The 16436-nt window shown below is 36.7% G+C and overlaps 1 protein-coding gene and 1 non-coding gene across 2 annotated transcripts in view; one reads left to right on the plus strand and one right to left on the minus strand.

Annotated features, from left to right (window-relative positions):
• The window catches only part of Caap1 (caspase activity and apoptosis inhibitor 1), a 54530-nt gene that overhangs the window by 22518 nt on the left and 15576 nt on the right, over positions 1-16436 (plus strand). The window contains exon 5 of the mRNA XM_038335286.1: positions 13057-13130. Within this exon, the coding sequence (XP_038191214.1) occupies positions 13057-13130 (74 nt within the window). The remainder of the gene's footprint in view (positions 1-13056; positions 13131-16436) is intronic.
• Positions 6005-6112, minus strand: LOC119818075. The gene has a single exon (XR_005285994.1). It is a non-coding gene; the product is annotated as a U6 spliceosomal RNA (small nuclear RNA).

A 16436-nucleotide genomic window follows, 5' to 3' on the forward strand; every position in this document is an offset into this window, starting at 1 on the left:
CTCCCCATAACCATGGTTCCTTTTAACTTTACTATCACCTTTTTAAAAGTCAAAGTTTCTCTTTCAGCTTTATCTTTAGTAATCATATTTTCATTTGATTTGAAAAACAGATTGACATCAGCAGTGTGCTAAGTTGGTTGCCAGCAACCCTTCTGTAGTGACTGGTCTCTAATAGAAATATGCTTGTAGCTGTCTGCTTCCCAAGACTAACTCATGCCTGTTTATAGTATAGTTGTTACTGTTGTGCATGATAGTTAAATGTAAGTAAATATGTAAATAGAAATATGAAAAAAGTATGCAATCACTTGCTTTGAGAATACTGAAAGTTGTGGTCAGTTAGTTATGGGGAAACACTGAACAATGGGCGACACTGTATAAATATATATATAAATATCAACTTTCTTTTTGAAATAGTCTTATTCTGTTGCCCAGGTTGACCTCAAACTCAGGTTCCAGAGCCTCCTTTTTCTGCCTCCTGAGTGCTGGAATTACATATATGTGCTACCATATGTGCCTGACTTTAAACTTTGGTGGCTTTTTTTGGTTTTGTTTTTTGTTTGTTTTTAAATTGAGCTAAGACTTTTTGTTTGTTTGTTTTTATTTTAAGGAAGCACAAACTAGAAATGTGGATATTGGTTATATGAGTAGGCATATACATATAAAGTGATTGTGTGAATTTGTATTAAAGATGACAGCATATGAAAATAGGTGAACTGAAGAGGCATTTATGTGACTTACATTAATATTAGATGTTAACTTGTTTTTTGAATGCTGGTGTTACAGGTAAGAGACACTCTCTGTGTGTGTGTGTATGAATTTCTAAAATTAATTGCATTTTCTGCTTGTTTTAGCTGAAAGGGATTTTTACTGTTGGGGGCTTTCTGTGTGTTTTAAAGTCATGCTATGAATTGAACCTAAGGCCCACACATGCTAGGCAAGTACTCTACCACTGTTTAACACTCCTGGCCTAGTTTTTAATTCTTTTGTTAATATTTTTTATTGTATTAATCTTTATTAATAAAAATTAAAAACTATTTAATGCTGACTTCCTTAATAGTAAAGAATTAAAAACTATTCTTTACAAGCATGCAGAAAAGTAGACTAGTATAATAAAAATGTCTGTATTCCTGTCTCCTAGTTCTAATATTTGATATTTTCTATATTCTGTTCACCTATTTTCTTATATTTTTAATAAATTAGATATTTTCTAAGTATTTTTTCTAATTTCTAGAAAATGACACATTTTCACAAAGCCCTCATGCTTTTATTAAACGGCTATAGTTTAGGGTCGTTTTCCAGTACCTTATGACCTCCATTTCATGCTCTCATGTTCCTGCTTGTAAAGTCATTTGGAAGTGCCTACTACTTTTCTTTTCTAATTAATATTTTAATATACTGTGGAAAGGGCATTGATCCTATGTAGTATCTCTTACTGAGTGCTTCTTCATTCTTTTTTCTGACCTGTTCCTGTGTACCTTGAGTGTTGAAGAGTTGGAGATTATTGAAGTCTTTTAGTGATCTATGTCTTAGCATCCTGTGTCAGTATAAAAAGTTGAACGCGGAATGACTTAAAGTAACCCGTTCATTACCTCTTTTGTTGTGCTTTGTTTTGTTTTAGTGGAGAAGGGTCTCACTGTGAAGTCTAGACTGACCTGAAAGTCACCCTCTTCTTTCTGCTACCTCCCGGGTGTTAGAACTGCTGGGGGGTTCACTATAGCCGAGCACTGCCACACCTGGCATAGCATTTTATCTTACAGTTCTGGAGGTCAGATGTGAGCATTGCTTTTACTGGGCTAATGAGGTGGAGTCAGCAGGGCAGACATGTCCTTGACATGCAGTGGAGTCAGCAGGGTAGATATGTGACATCGGTGGAATCAGCAGGATGGATTTGCCCTTCACTTCATGACTACTAGGTGCTGCCTATTCCTTTTGGCTTGTGAACTCTCTTTTATGTTTCAAGCATGTGATGTTGCTTTCTTTTCTATCTCTGACTTTTCTTGGGTCCCCTCTTATGATAACTGCTGTGATTGGGCACGTCAGGGTAATATGTGAGAGTATTTCTCAATATCTTTAAGCACATCTACAAAGTCCCCTTTTCCATGTAAACTGCATTTATATAGGTTATGGATTTGAACATAGGCATTTATTTACCCAAATAATAACAACAACAAAGGGTGTATGTGTGTATATATGTGTTTGTTTTTATGCATATAATTTACAGTATCCAGGACTTTAAAGTCATAATAAGAACTTTTGTATTTTATCTCCTTACCTTGCTCAATCCACCTGTCCACATAATCCTTCTAAAATCAACGCTTCTCTCTCTTTCTCTCTCTCTCTCTCTCTCTCTCTCTCTCTCTCTCTCTCTCTCTCTCTCTCTCTCTCTCTCTCTCTCTCTGTTTTTTAGACAGGATCTTATTATGTAGCTTTGGTTGTCCTGGAACTCACTGTGTAGACCAAGATGGCCTTGAACTCACAGAGATCCACTTGCTTCTGCTTCCCAAGTACTGGGATCAAAGGCTATTCTCAGCCTGGTTTTTAGTTTTAACTTTTGCATTAAAATAGAACCACAAAGAACATCAGTCCTTGAAACTTAAGTTATGTTTTGTGATATAGTAATATACACACTTGCTAATATGGTAAGATGTAGCATCAGTTCTACTGACTTCATAATTTGAAGTAGAAGTTAGTATAAACTATTTTAGATGTCTGCAGCAACTACATTATTTGAGGATACCTGTGGTTTCTATTGGTGATAGAATCACAAATACAGGTAATATAGAAAGAAAATATTTAATCAGACAGTGGTGGTTCACACCTTTAATCCCAGCTCTTGAGACAGGCAGATCTCCGAGTTTGAGGCCAGCCTGATCTACAGAGTGAGTTCCAGGACAGCCAGGACTATATAGAGAAACTCTGTCTTAAGAAAAGAAAAGAAGAGGAGGAGGAGGAGGGGGGGGGAGGGGAGGGGGGGAGGAGGGGGGAGGAGGAGGGAGGAGGGAGGGAGGAGGAGGAGGAGGACCCAAAACTTAATTTCCATGATATTTTAGTGAAAATATAGATGTAATTTTTTACTATCTGTGGTAGGTAATAAAGTTACCCAAACCCTGATATTACAGTTTATCATTGTTAGCATGCCTGGGAAAAAAAAAGGGCAGTGTAGATGTGATTTAAATGTCAGGTTGCTATTCGACAATTTTCCAGTATTATCAGGCTAGGTCCTAAATGCAATCCCATATGTATTTATATGGCAGAAAGAACATCTGACACAGAACACTACCTGACAGAAGTAGAAGGAAACAACAGGTCTCAGGAGAGAGATCATGCTGTTGATTGTGGAGAGGAGGGAGAAGTGGTGAGCTTCAAGTGAAAGAAATGCAGCTCCGGATGCTTGAAAAGATGCTCAGGGAAACAGCTCTTTATACTCATTCAGTGTGTCTGTGTGTCTGTACATATGTCATGGGATGCATGTGGAAGTCAAAGAACAGTTTATGAGAGTTGGTTTTTTCCTTCTACCATGTGGGTACTGGGGATTGAACTCAGCTTCTCTCCATCACTCCTTCAATCCTGAAGCTTTCATGCCACCAAAACTAGTGCCACATCAGAGATGCCTACACGTTACCAGTTTGGCTGCCAGTTTGAGATACAGCCTTGGCCTTTTCTTTAAAGTGAGAAGACAAGGGCATGGGCATGAGTTTAAATATGCATGAAGTCTAAAGATCCCACAGCAGGGTGTACTTAGAAATACATCTTTTTGCTAACTTTTTACTCTATTCCTGTAAAGTAGCCGTTTTGATTTTTGTTTATTGAAAATTTTATTGAAAATTTTGTTTATTGAAAATTTCCACTTTTAAAATAATAAAATTTTAACTTGAGAGCATATGCTAGTTTTTCTAGTAAGAGAGAATTATTTTATTGCCTTGTGGCCAAATTCTAGGTAAAGCTGGCCATGGTAGTGCATATTGGGAGACTGAGGCAGGAGGATTCAATTGTGAGTGTGGGCCACGTAGCAGCAGTGTACTTAAAAGAAAACAAACCAATTGTGAATGATGGCTGATTTCCTACTTTGATATAGACAGAGCGCACAGCTCTGGATTATGTATTATGTGGATTATTATGTAGTGGTGTTGCCACTTGGAGGATTGTTTCTGTAAGCTGTAGAGTTCGCGTAAAGATAAAGTGGATGTTCGGGGTTTAAGGTAGCCTTATTTTAGAGAGACTTCCACCGTTTACTACCAGTCTGACATTTGGCAAACTGTTTAAACTTTCTGGCCTTAATTTTCTCATCTGAAGGATAAAATTCTACCTCATAGAACATTATGATGACCAAATGGGAAAAGGAGTGAAAGTCCTTAGAATTGCCATATGGTAAAGATAGAAAAAAATTACTGTATTATTTTGCAGTTTTATTCTAACAATAACTTACAACAGTTTTACTTTACATTGATGTATATTGGGAATTTCCTGCATTCTTTTTCTTACGAAGTCTAAATGAAGCTGTGAAATGACTTTTAATTTTTAGTTATTCTTTACTATTTTATAAAAAACAGCTCATTGCTTGTGTGTCTTTTTCCCCCCTGTTAAAAAAATTATGTTGTGGCTGAATGTGGCAGTGCATGCTCTTAATGTTTTGTCTGATAAGATGACCAGAGCCTGTTGGAGGTGCGTGGAAAGCACTGTGTTCTGCATGTGGGATGTGCTCCGTAGGCTTGTGTAGAAACACTTGGGCCCCAACTGGTGACACTGGGTTGCGAAGTTGTGGAACCTTTAGGAGGTGGGGTCAGACTAGGAAGTTGTGGAACCTTTAGGAGGTGGGGTCAGACTAGGAAGTTGTGGAACCTTTAGGAGGTGGGGTCAGACTAGGAAGTTGTGGAACCTTTGGGAGGTGGGGTCAGACTAGGAAGTTGTGGAACCTTTAGGAGGTGGGGTCAGACTAGGAAGTAGTCTTTGGGGTTGGGTTTTAGGGTTGCAGTCTGGCCCTGCTTCCTTATTCATATGCACACCCCACTCCAGTTGATACTGTGTAGTAAGTAGCTGCTTTATGTTTCTGCTACTGTAGCCATGAGTCATTTCTGCTGCCCTGCCTCCCTTGCCATGATAGACTTTATCTTCTTAAACCATGAACCAGAATAACAGCAATGAGAAAACTAACCAGCATAAGTTCTGTTTCCATATGCTTATATTAATGCATTAGAGAGTTTTCCTCTCACAGTATTCTCTGTGAGTTTGATTCTCACTTATATGGAATAAAGAACTGACTATACTTTTAGGCAGCAAAGAATAATAAAATTTCTATTTTGTTATTTGGACACAATTATGGTCACATGTACTCTATAATTTTTTTTATGTTATAACAATTAGTATTCTACCTACCATAGTTTACTCTGAAATAGCAGGTAATGTTTTCAGAAAACCTTAAGTAAAGTATTATGGAATCACTGACAATATCATGATTTATAATGTTAAGATAGAATCTCACACTTTATGGTACCTGCAGGTTCTGTTTCTTGTTGCACATTTAGATACCTTGGTTAGAGTAGGATTGAATGTTGATGTCTTTTGTGCAAGGGATGCAGTAGAGACAAAACTTGATTTATTTGTTAATTGGAAAGGCCTTTTTAAAGAACCAGTTGTTTCGATTCTTTGTATAGTGTTGGAAGGTTTCAGCTGACTGCCAGTTTTAAGGATTTGTGAGTCAGTGGTGACTAATAGAGCAGTAAGCACTCCTAATCACTGAGGCATTTCTTTAACTCCATATATGGTCTTTTGAGATTGACTTTAGTAGCATAGTATCTGGGGCTCATACATGTTTCTTCTCATTGCTGAGTACTTCTCCATCCTGTGGGTATATCTGTTTTTAATTCCCCAGTTGATATACTCTAATGGCATTTTAGTCTTCAGACCCTGAGAATATATTACTTTATATAACAAAATAAACTTTAGATTTAAGATTAAGAACTTTTTGATAGGGGACTTATCCTAGATTATCCATGTGGGCTGCTATAATCATCTGAACTTTTTTTATTTTTTTTTTTATTTTTCTTGCATAGGGGCCATGCTAATCTTCTCTGTATCATTCCAATTTTAGTATATGTGCTGCTGAAGCCAACACCATCTGAACCCTAAAAGTGAGAGAGAGACAGAGAAAGAGAGACAGGGAGAGAGGAGTAAGAAAGGTATGACATCAAAGGTCGAGGCTGTAACCACCTTCAGGGAAACAGGAATTTTGGTCCTACAGCCACAAGGAACACAGTTCTGTCCAGAACCAAAAAGAACAGAAGATGAATCCATAGCTAGCCCCCTAGATCCGTTTGTTTATATCTAGTTCAGAAAGATCCATACTGTACTGCTGACTTTCAGAATATTAATACAGTGAATTTATGCTCTTTTTTTCCCTCCTTTTTCAAGACAGGGTTTCTTTGTATAATAGTCCTGGCTGTCCTGGAACTCACATAAATCTGCTTCCCTCTGCCTCTCAAGTGCTGGGATTAAAAGCATTTGCTACCATGCCTGGCAAATTTTATGCTTTTTAAACTATCAAATTTCTCATGATTTTTTTATGGCAGTGTTAAAAAAACTAATGAAGGCATAAGGTTACTTCTCATTTTTAATGATTTTAAAGCCACTACTAACATTTGAATGCAAGCTTTTGTGTATTTTGTTTAAAGGAAGCACCTAAGATCAGGACTGCTGTGCCATTTTTGCATCCTTACTTGGCAACACTGAGAGTTCATTTGTTAGTTGCTTCGTGGTTTTAGTGCACATTTTCCTAATAACAGTGGAGTTGGATTCGAGATGCTTTTTCTGTTTGCTGTCTAAGTCTCCCTCAACTGAAGGAATTTTAATATTTTATTGTTTTCTATTATAATTATCTTAGTTGCTTTTATGTTATCATAACAAAAGCAACTTAAGGGAGAAAAATTTTATTTTGACTGTGAGTTCCAGAATGGTTACAGTTCATCATGGCATGGAACACATGGCAAACTGGAGTAAGAAGCTGGCCTCTCAAACTGCATGGGCAACTTAGAAGCAGAGAGCGATCAGGAAATGTGGCCAGCTTATAAAATTTCAAAGTGCACCCCCAGTTACATCCTCTATAACATTCTTTCTCTTAAAGGTTCCATAACCTTCCTAAACATTGTCACCAATTGGAGACCGTGTGTTCAAACACATGAGTCTATAGGGGAAATCTTATTCAAACCACAGTTATTATATATTCTAGATTAAGTTGTTTTGTTGTGAACAAGAGTCACGTGTTGTAAGTAATCCTCCTGCATCAGCTTTTCACATACCTGGGATTGTTGGTACATCAGATACATGGCTTGCAAATATTTTCTTCAGCCTGCAGTTTGGCTTTTCATTGTCTTAGTCTTTTTGGAAAAAAAAATAGTAAATTTTAATAAAATCCAACTTAGCAATTATTTTAATTTTTAGGTCATGTTTTAAAATTATTTATTTGGTGTGTATGTGTGTGTAAGTGTGTGTAAATAAGTGCAGGTGCATGAAGCACGGCACATGGGTGGAGGTTAGAGGACAAACCTGAAAAGTGTGTTCTCTTCTACTGCAGGATCCAGAGATTGAACTCAGCTTGTCAGGTCTATTGTTTGCTTATCCTAGCATAAACCAAATATTTTTCTGTATCTTCTAAAGGTTTAAGATTTAGACATCTGGGTCTGTAGCCGTTCAGAAATATTATTTGTTTATGATATAAAATATGGATCAAGATCATCTGTAAGCTGTTTAACTTACTAATAGCATTGATTCAAAGAATGTCTTTCTTCCATTAAATTTCCATTATTCTGCTTTTATACTGAGAACTGGGAAGAGAATTCAGCACTGTATATATCCTCTGTTTTACCAGTTTATCTGATTTTGCCAGATGGTTTGTCCTGTTTATCTTTTTTTTTTTTTTTGGTTTTTTTTTTGGTTTTTCGAGACAGGGTTTCTCTGTAGCTTTGGAGCCTGTCCTGGAACTAGCTCTTGTAGACCAGGCTGGTCTCGAACTCACAGAGATCCGCCTGCCTCTGCCTCCCGAGTGCTGGGATTAAAGGCGTGCGCCACCACCGCCCGGCCTGTTTATCTTTTTGTTGAGACATTTTTTTTCCTAACACTTTTTTTTTTTCCTAACACTTTTCATTTGTAGAAAAAATTGATTACTCTTCTCTTCCCTTTAGAAATATATTTTAAGGGCTGGTCATCAAGAACACTTGCTGCTCTTGCAGAGCAATGGAGTTGAGTTCCCAGCACCCATGTCAGCTGCTCTCAACTTTCTATAACTCTAGCGTCAGTGAATCTGATACCCAGTTGCTCCATGAGCAACTTCACATGTGCGGGCACACACATACATACCTACATACATGCATACACACACACACACACACACACACATTGTTTCAAGTCTTTGCTAATTCACATATGGTTGTTCTTCATTAAGTATCATAAATTTCCCCAGTCTGTTAATGTCATTTTCAAAAAACATCGAATTGTAAGAAAGGAAAGGGAACTACCTGGGGCCATGGTAACATGCAGGCCCCGAGGAGCTGCTGCCCAGGGCCATGTATGAGTCTGTGGTCCTGCTTCAGCTGGTGTTTGTGTTGATGTCTGTGGCTCATGTTACCATGGGGTGGGGGACCCGGTGAAATTCGAACCATGTACGTTGAAATCTGAGGGCCGTGCTGAGTCCATTGTGCTGCCTGCCCTTGAAGAGCTGGCCCTGAAGACCCTGGCCCAGGAAGAGCTATCTGTGTACTCGGGTAAAGGAGTAAGTCACAAAACAATCCCACACCAGTTTGGAATTATGACTAATAAAAGGGTTATTTATTTAAAGGGAAAAACTTAAAGATCACCATCCTAGACATCAGCCCTTACTACCAGGAAAAGAGTCTGGTAGCCAGAAACGGAGTCCAAAGCAAGAGAGGGAGCGCATGGCTACCACCGCTTTTTCAAGCCAAAGAGACCATGTCCAAGTGGGCTGGTATCTTAAAGGCTATTAGCTGAAGTAGTGGAAGGAGTTCCCACAGCACTGGGGAGATATGGGCCAACCTCTCACTGTGCCCTTGGGAGACCTGACCCAAGATGGCAGGGTGCAGGGGAGCTGTCTCCATCCCTCACCTGGAAGAGCTAGCCCTGCACTCTGGAGAGATGGGCTCACCCCTCACTGTGGGTTTGGGAGACCTGACCTAGGATGGCATGGGTGCAGGGGAGCTGTCGCCACACCTCGCCTGAGGGGGTTGATCCCAGCTGAGGCTTGGACTGACCAACTCAGCTACCACCCAGGCCACTTCAGTGCTTTGAGTTGACCCACTCCAGCATCTACCCCATCTGTGACCTGCTTCATCTCTCGAAGGTACTGGTCCTGTGGAACCATAGCTGCAGGATCTCCATGACTGCAACAGCAGGATATCTGAGGGAGTTTTGGTGAGGTCCAGTATGTATAGTGTACCAGAAACCAGAGGCCTTGGACCTGACCAATAACTCATTACAATGAACATTTGCAAGTAAAGTTGTTTGGACAAAAAGGCATATGTATAATACGTGACACACCACAGCCCCCAGTGCCACTAAGATGAATGAAGAGGTGATGGAGAGACAGGAGAGAAGGAGGAGTGAAATGAGGTGTTTTTTTAAATTAATACTTTTATTTTTTATTTTCTTTTGTGGGGCACTGCAAGGGTGAAGGGTAGATATGGAGGAATTGGGAAATGTGTGGGATTGGGATGTATGATGTGAAATTCCCAAAGACTCAATAAATTATGTGTTTTTGTTTTTTTTTAAAGGAGTAGTGTCATGTAAAAGGAAGTTGGATTTATGTCAGTTGAGAACTACGAATAGGGCTGCAAGTAGAGTCCTCTTATAACAAGGCCATTGATTGTAGATTAAGCTGTGTTAAAGAGAATACAGGTGGAGAAGGGGATTAGAAAAGTAAAAATGAAATTAAGCTTATTCTTGTTTTAAATAGAATCACAAAGTTCATTATAGAATTCTTAGTCTAAACTGGTGTTGTCATGTGTTTTCTCAGTTAGGTTCTCTTCTCCAGTTGTTTGCTCTAATATTCTTAGTTTTAAAGCGCTCAATACATTCAAATATCCTTTAAATATAAATTGCATTTTTTCTTTTTAGCTTTTTCTAGTTTGGCCAACTAGCATATTTTTATCATCGTAAAGTAGACTCAGACCCCTCATGAACCTAGAAAGATGAAATTATATGCATGTTATAATTTTCTTAGACTTTAAAATGTTTTTTGAATCTTGTTTTCTTTACTGTTTAGTGAAAATGTTTAAGTTGTGTTAAAGAACTAAGCCTATGTGACAATTGTAAAATCTACATCTTAGAAAAATTATCTAGTATTAGTTTTATTTGTATTTATTTTATTTTGCCTGTTTATTTTTAGACAAGTCTCCTCTGTAATTCAGGCTGGCCTGAACCTTTTGGCAGCCTCCTTGTCCCTACCTCTTTGAGTACTAGGATTACTGGCATACATCACCATGTTCTGCTTAATACTGACTTTTTAATTTTAAATCATTAAGAGCTACTTCTGATTTTAAAAAATTCTGTCTTTTCATGTTTCTGCCACAGGGTGGTGTACTGTAGCTACTTACGGAAATTCTGCTGTGTGATTTCAACAGCCTAATCAAACCTAGCTAAAAATAGAATTTTATATATATTCTCATTGGGCATGCAAATAAATTGTTTATAACAGTAGATAATCTTTAAAGAGTCTTATTTGAGAAATATTTTAGGGACTTTGATCAGTTTTTATTACATTTTTACTTAAATATTTTATTTGGAAGTAATTTTAGACTAAATACATTGTAAAAATCGGACTAGTAAAGGAGAAATCCATCAAACATTTATGTAGAGTTACTTTTTATTAACATTTTATCCCCTTACTTGCCTTTTATTTATATATACATATACTTTAAAAAATTTTTAGTTTTTGGGTATGCGTGTATGGTGTATGTGTGTTTGCACACATGTGTGGAGGTCAGAGAACAAGTATTTCCTCTCCTTTGTTTACATTTCTTCCAAAGATTGAACTCAGGTTCTAATGCTTGGATGGCAAACCCCTTTACCTGCTGAGCCATTTCTTACTACCTACGTGTGTAAGTTTGTGTCTGTGTGAACATTTGAGGCTTAAGTCAGATTATGATGTGACACATTATCCCTAAATGCTACATTGTGTTTTCAAAGGAGTATCACTTTCAGGAAATGTGACATTCATAAAAGACTTTTATCCTGTCTGTTATCAGTATTTCAATTTCTCTTTTGATTCAGTTCCCTTCAGCCGTTATTCCCCCTCTAGTCAGGTTATTTGTAATATTTAACTGACATGGCTACTTAGATTCCTTTGACTTGAAATATTTCCGTAGCCTTTTGTCTTTATTTAAAAACATTGAAATTCCCTTAAAAAAACCTTTTACATCTTTCTGTGATAGGTTTGCCTGATGATTTGTATAGGCTACACATTCTCAGCTAGACTGCAGAGATTTTTATTGGGTCATCTTTGGAGTATTATATGTCCTATATACTTTATACTATATATATGTCCTATATACTTTATACTATATATATGTCTTATATACTTTATACTATATATATGTCCTATATACTTTTTACCAGTGATACCATGTTTTGTTGGTGGTTATTTTGGTATATTAATATTAATTAACTTAATTGATACTTAAAAACATAAAAATACAAATTTTAATGGGGTGCTTTGTCATATTTTGATACAGATTCATATTTTTGTGATTTTAGATACATGCATGTGTAGAATTATGTGCGATTTGAGGACGTATAAAATGTTTCCTTCAAAGGTTGATCAGTGCTTAGAGATATCTGAGTTTACTGGCATGCTCAAGGTAGAACATTTTAACTTCATTCCTTACAAAGCTCTGTATTTTGTTCCTGAATTACCAAGAAGAATTTTTGATGCCCTCCTTGGGACTTGCCAGTCATTATTGTAAAAGAATAAAATCTGAGTAGGTGACATTAGATTGCAAAGAGTCATGGCAACTACAAATCTCATAGAAGTTATTAGTAGCAGAGCCAAAGGGATTTCTTTTAGGTAGATATAGCTATTTCTGCCTCGTCCTCCCATGTGGTAGAATTATAGATGTGCACTACCATGCCTGGTTCCAAAGACACGATTTTATAGTCTCTGTTTGCGTTTGGGTTTGTATTAGCGATTCTTAAATACAAATAAACACTTGCTTGCCAATACATTGATTGTAAAGAGTAAACTAGGCAAAGGAGTGCTTGCAGCTCCGTTTTACTCTTAGGTTACTTGAAAGACTTATGCTGCTTGTAACTGGATAAAATAGTTTTGTGACTAGCAACATTTTCTACATTATTTCTATAATGCTTCTTCCAGGATAGCAGTGAAAATTCTCAGAAGGAAATAGTTACCTGATTTGAGAGATCAATGCCTGTTTCACTTGAGTATTCACAAATAGTGTCTTGACTCTGTTGAAAAGGTGTTTGTAGCATCAGCGCTGAGATGGTACAACACTGTTCAACTCTGCTACAGGGTGTACAGGGAAAGTTTTTGCATGCTCTTATATTTAATCTATTTACTTTGAATTTATATATATAGACATATACATACATATATATATATAAATATAAAACAAACCAAGTGTATTTTCCACATACAGTAGACATCAAAGCATTTGAGGTATGAAATTAGAAGACTCTAAAGTAATTTGAATGCTAAAATGCCCATTACATTTAACTGTGAAAACTGGGAAGTTATTGGATACTGCTGTGAGTTTCGATTTCTTCCATCAACTACCCTACAGAGTTTTGGGAGAAAAAATTGCATCCATGTTCCCCTAGATTTTCTCCTTGATTTTACAAAGAAGTACATCGCATAAATTATTACTTTATAATTGTATCTTCTAACACGTGTACACGGTTTTGAGTCCCCTAGTACTAAATTATACCCTGGGGCTTGGAATCCATCCTGTCTCCCTGGTACCTAACATAATTCTAAGTAAGAACTTGGACATTAAATGATTGAATACGGTTTTTAAAGTTTTTATTTTTATTGCTTAGGCAAGACACCTGTGTAGATTCTGCTTCATCCCTGAGAGAGAACAAACAACCAGAAGGTTTGGAATCAAAACAAGGTATGGATCAAATACTTATTTTTATATAGTTTTTACCAATAATAAATTTCCAGTCTGAAAATTCACCCTGTTTTACAGAAAGGGAAATGGATATCCTATTTGTCCATTATCATGTCTTCTTAGCTCCTGGGTGACCTGAGTGTTGTGTCGTTGACTACAGATGCCACCAGAAAGGTTTTACCATCTTGAATGGTTTTTATTTTAGTGATTTCTGTTGTGTATTTTCAGTTGCAAGATGGAGGTAAGTTAGCTGGGTATCTTTGGGTTATATGTGGAACAAAGATGATAACTTAGTAGGATAACTACCCCTCCTCCCTGTGCCAAGATATTTTTCATTATTTACTTCTTCTTTAGAGAAGAATTTGCTTTCTTTAAATTGGTTTTGCCATAACCAGCTAGTAGATATAAAGTGGTAATTTTAATTCATCTAAGCCTTATAGGTTAATAGGGCTAATAATTTCAATGTTTTAAAAATTTTTTCTCTCAGCTAGGCAGTAGTGTCGCACACCTTTAATCCCAGCACTCGGGAGGCAGAGGCAGGTGGATCTCTGTGAGTTCGAGGCCAGCCTACAAGGTCTACAAGAGCTAGTTCCAGAGCAGGCTCCAAAGCTACAGAAAAACCATGTCTCGAAAAACCAAAACCAAAAATAAAAAATTCTTCTCATCTTTATTATAAAAATTTTATTGTTCTGATAAACTATAAATTGTTTTTCATATTCATTGAAATAATTACTTAAAATTTCTGTAAAACTTGATCTATAGGAACTCAATACAGACAAGCAGGTTTTTATTTCTTTTAGGTCGAAGTCCTGAAGCTTCACTTTGTTACTTATAATTGATTAACAATGTGAAAATGTATATTTTTTTAGTTTGTTATATATATTTAATATATACACAATCTACATTTTTAAAAATGCATTGGTATTTATTAATATTTCTGATGCTCTTGGGAATTGTCCAATGCCTTTTAGGAATTTTCTAGTATTACGCTCATAAATAACCAAACAAAATTATATATTTGTACTTTGACTACTGAATATCCTCACAGACAGAAACTGAGATTTGGTTCATCAGCATTTCTTTCTTTCTTTTTTTTTGGTTTTCGAGACAGGGTTTCTCTGTGGCTTTGTAGCCTGTCCTGGAACTAGCTCTTGTAGACCAGGTTGGCCTCAAACTCACAGAGATCCGCCTGCCTCTGCCTCCCGAGTGCTGGGATTAAAGGTGTGCGCCACCACCACCCGGCTCATCAGCATTTCTTTGTCATAAAAATAAAAGCTATAAACACATTGTTTTCAGTTAGTATAATTATGATCATCTAACCCTCTTTACACTTTACATATAATTAGACCACAGTGCTTTTGTATCTTTTCTTTTTATTTGTGAAATAGAATCCTACTTTGTAGCCAGGCTGGCCTTGAACTCATGATCCTCTTGCCTTTGCCTCAGGAGTGCTGTGAATAGGGATATAACCACCACACTCAGCCTGCTATTATCACTTTCCTTTGTTCCTAAAGTTCTTGTTATTGACCGAGCAGAGAGTGTGAGTATGCTATTAGATTATCTAGCAGAAAATAATATCTTATGAAGAATAGAAAAGGCGGGTTGATTCTGCTTCCAGTAGAAAAGAAGCCAGAAACTCCAGTGCACAGTTTACACCAAGGCTAATTTTCTAAGGGTAGATGTATTTTGACTCCATACTCAGACTCCTAGAGCTCTTAAGAACCCAATTGCAATATCAATAGTTTGTTTTGCTATGATTTTCCTACAATAAGTAACTGTATATATATATATATATTCTTGACAGGATCTGTTTCTCTGTGTGGCTTTGGCTGTCCTGAAACTTGCTTTGTAGACCAGGCTGGCCTCTAACTCACAAGAGATCTCCCTGCCTCTGCCTCCTGAGTGCTGGGATTAAAGGTGTTAGATTTCATATGTTATTTATTGTAGGAAAATCACAGCAAAACAGGCTATTGATATTGTAGTGGAGTTCTTAATCTGGTCTGAGCCAGAAAACCGTGGTTTATTAGGAAGTAGAAATCCTGCAGGCTCACAAAGATAGCGCCCCCCCTTTTCTAAATGAACAATTTATTTTCTATTTGTAATTTGTGAAATACTGAAAATATAATGTTATATCTGGAACTTTTCGTACATAGTTAGCCATTCTGTTCACAATAAGCTTAGTAAAAATAAAACATAGCGCCAGGCGGTGGTGGTGCATGTTTTTAATCCCAGTACTCGGCAGGCAGAGGCAGGTGGATCTCTGTCAGTTCAAGGCTAGCCTGGTCTACATAGTGAATTCTAGGACAGCCAAGGCTACACATAGAGACAAACCCTGCCAAGAAAAAAACCAAACCAAAACAAAACAAAAGAACATAATACTCCTTGGAAATGCATTGTGATTTTAATGGCTTGACCATTTAGGATTAATCATTCAAATTTGGTTTGTTCTAAAGTTCAGTAGACCAAAATATGAAGAAGCACTGAATTTTCTGTTTGTACTTTGAGGATAAATCTTATTATGATCTATTATTTTTATATGGAACAAACATGTAGTTATATTACCGTTAAGAATTTTTTTTTCAGTTTCTAAAAGGCTGAAGTATTATTTGAGTAGTTCTCTCAGGTAGGACTTGGACATTCACTCACAGTTAAGCTGGTATATCTTTGTCAAGTGCTGATAGGAAATAGTGTGTTTGAAACTAGCAGTGCTAAGGATGAATGTTGAATTCATAAAATAACCTCAACTGTACTGATGCTAATCACTAGAGATCTACTTTTACCAGGAAAATATTTAAATGCAGGTGTGATATTATTTGATTGACTGGAACTGTAGCATTAACTCTTCTGTTGGAAATCATTTCTTAAATAATGATTTTCAGCCAGAGGGTAGTTATATGAGAAATATCAGTTACAACCGTGTGTGTGGGTGTGTGTGTGTGTGTGTGTGTGTGTGTGTGTGTGTGTACATGAGTATGCACCTGTGTAAGCTTATTGGAGATCTTAAGGTTTCCTAGAATATCAGTTATTATATTGCTGAAAAGACTTAGTGCTGCTTTAAAAATAGACATGATGTATTTAAATTTAAAAAAATGGATCTTTTTGTGCTATAGATTGGAAAATGAAAATTTCTACTCAATGAATGTTTAGAAAACATTGTTAAACTTTTAAATCCATCTTTGATAGTATAATGAATTATTTTCCTACAGACTTATGAGAACTTTCAGGAATATTAAAATACAGGTCTGTATTTAAATTTTTTGTCTTGCGGCTGTGTGTAGCTTACAGATATTGTAACTTCAAAAATTA

This window comes from Arvicola amphibius, chromosome 6, assembly GCF_903992535.2.
Source record: "Arvicola amphibius chromosome 6, mArvAmp1.2, whole genome shotgun sequence".
Taxonomy (NCBI): domain Eukaryota; kingdom Metazoa; phylum Chordata; class Mammalia; order Rodentia; family Cricetidae; genus Arvicola; species Arvicola amphibius.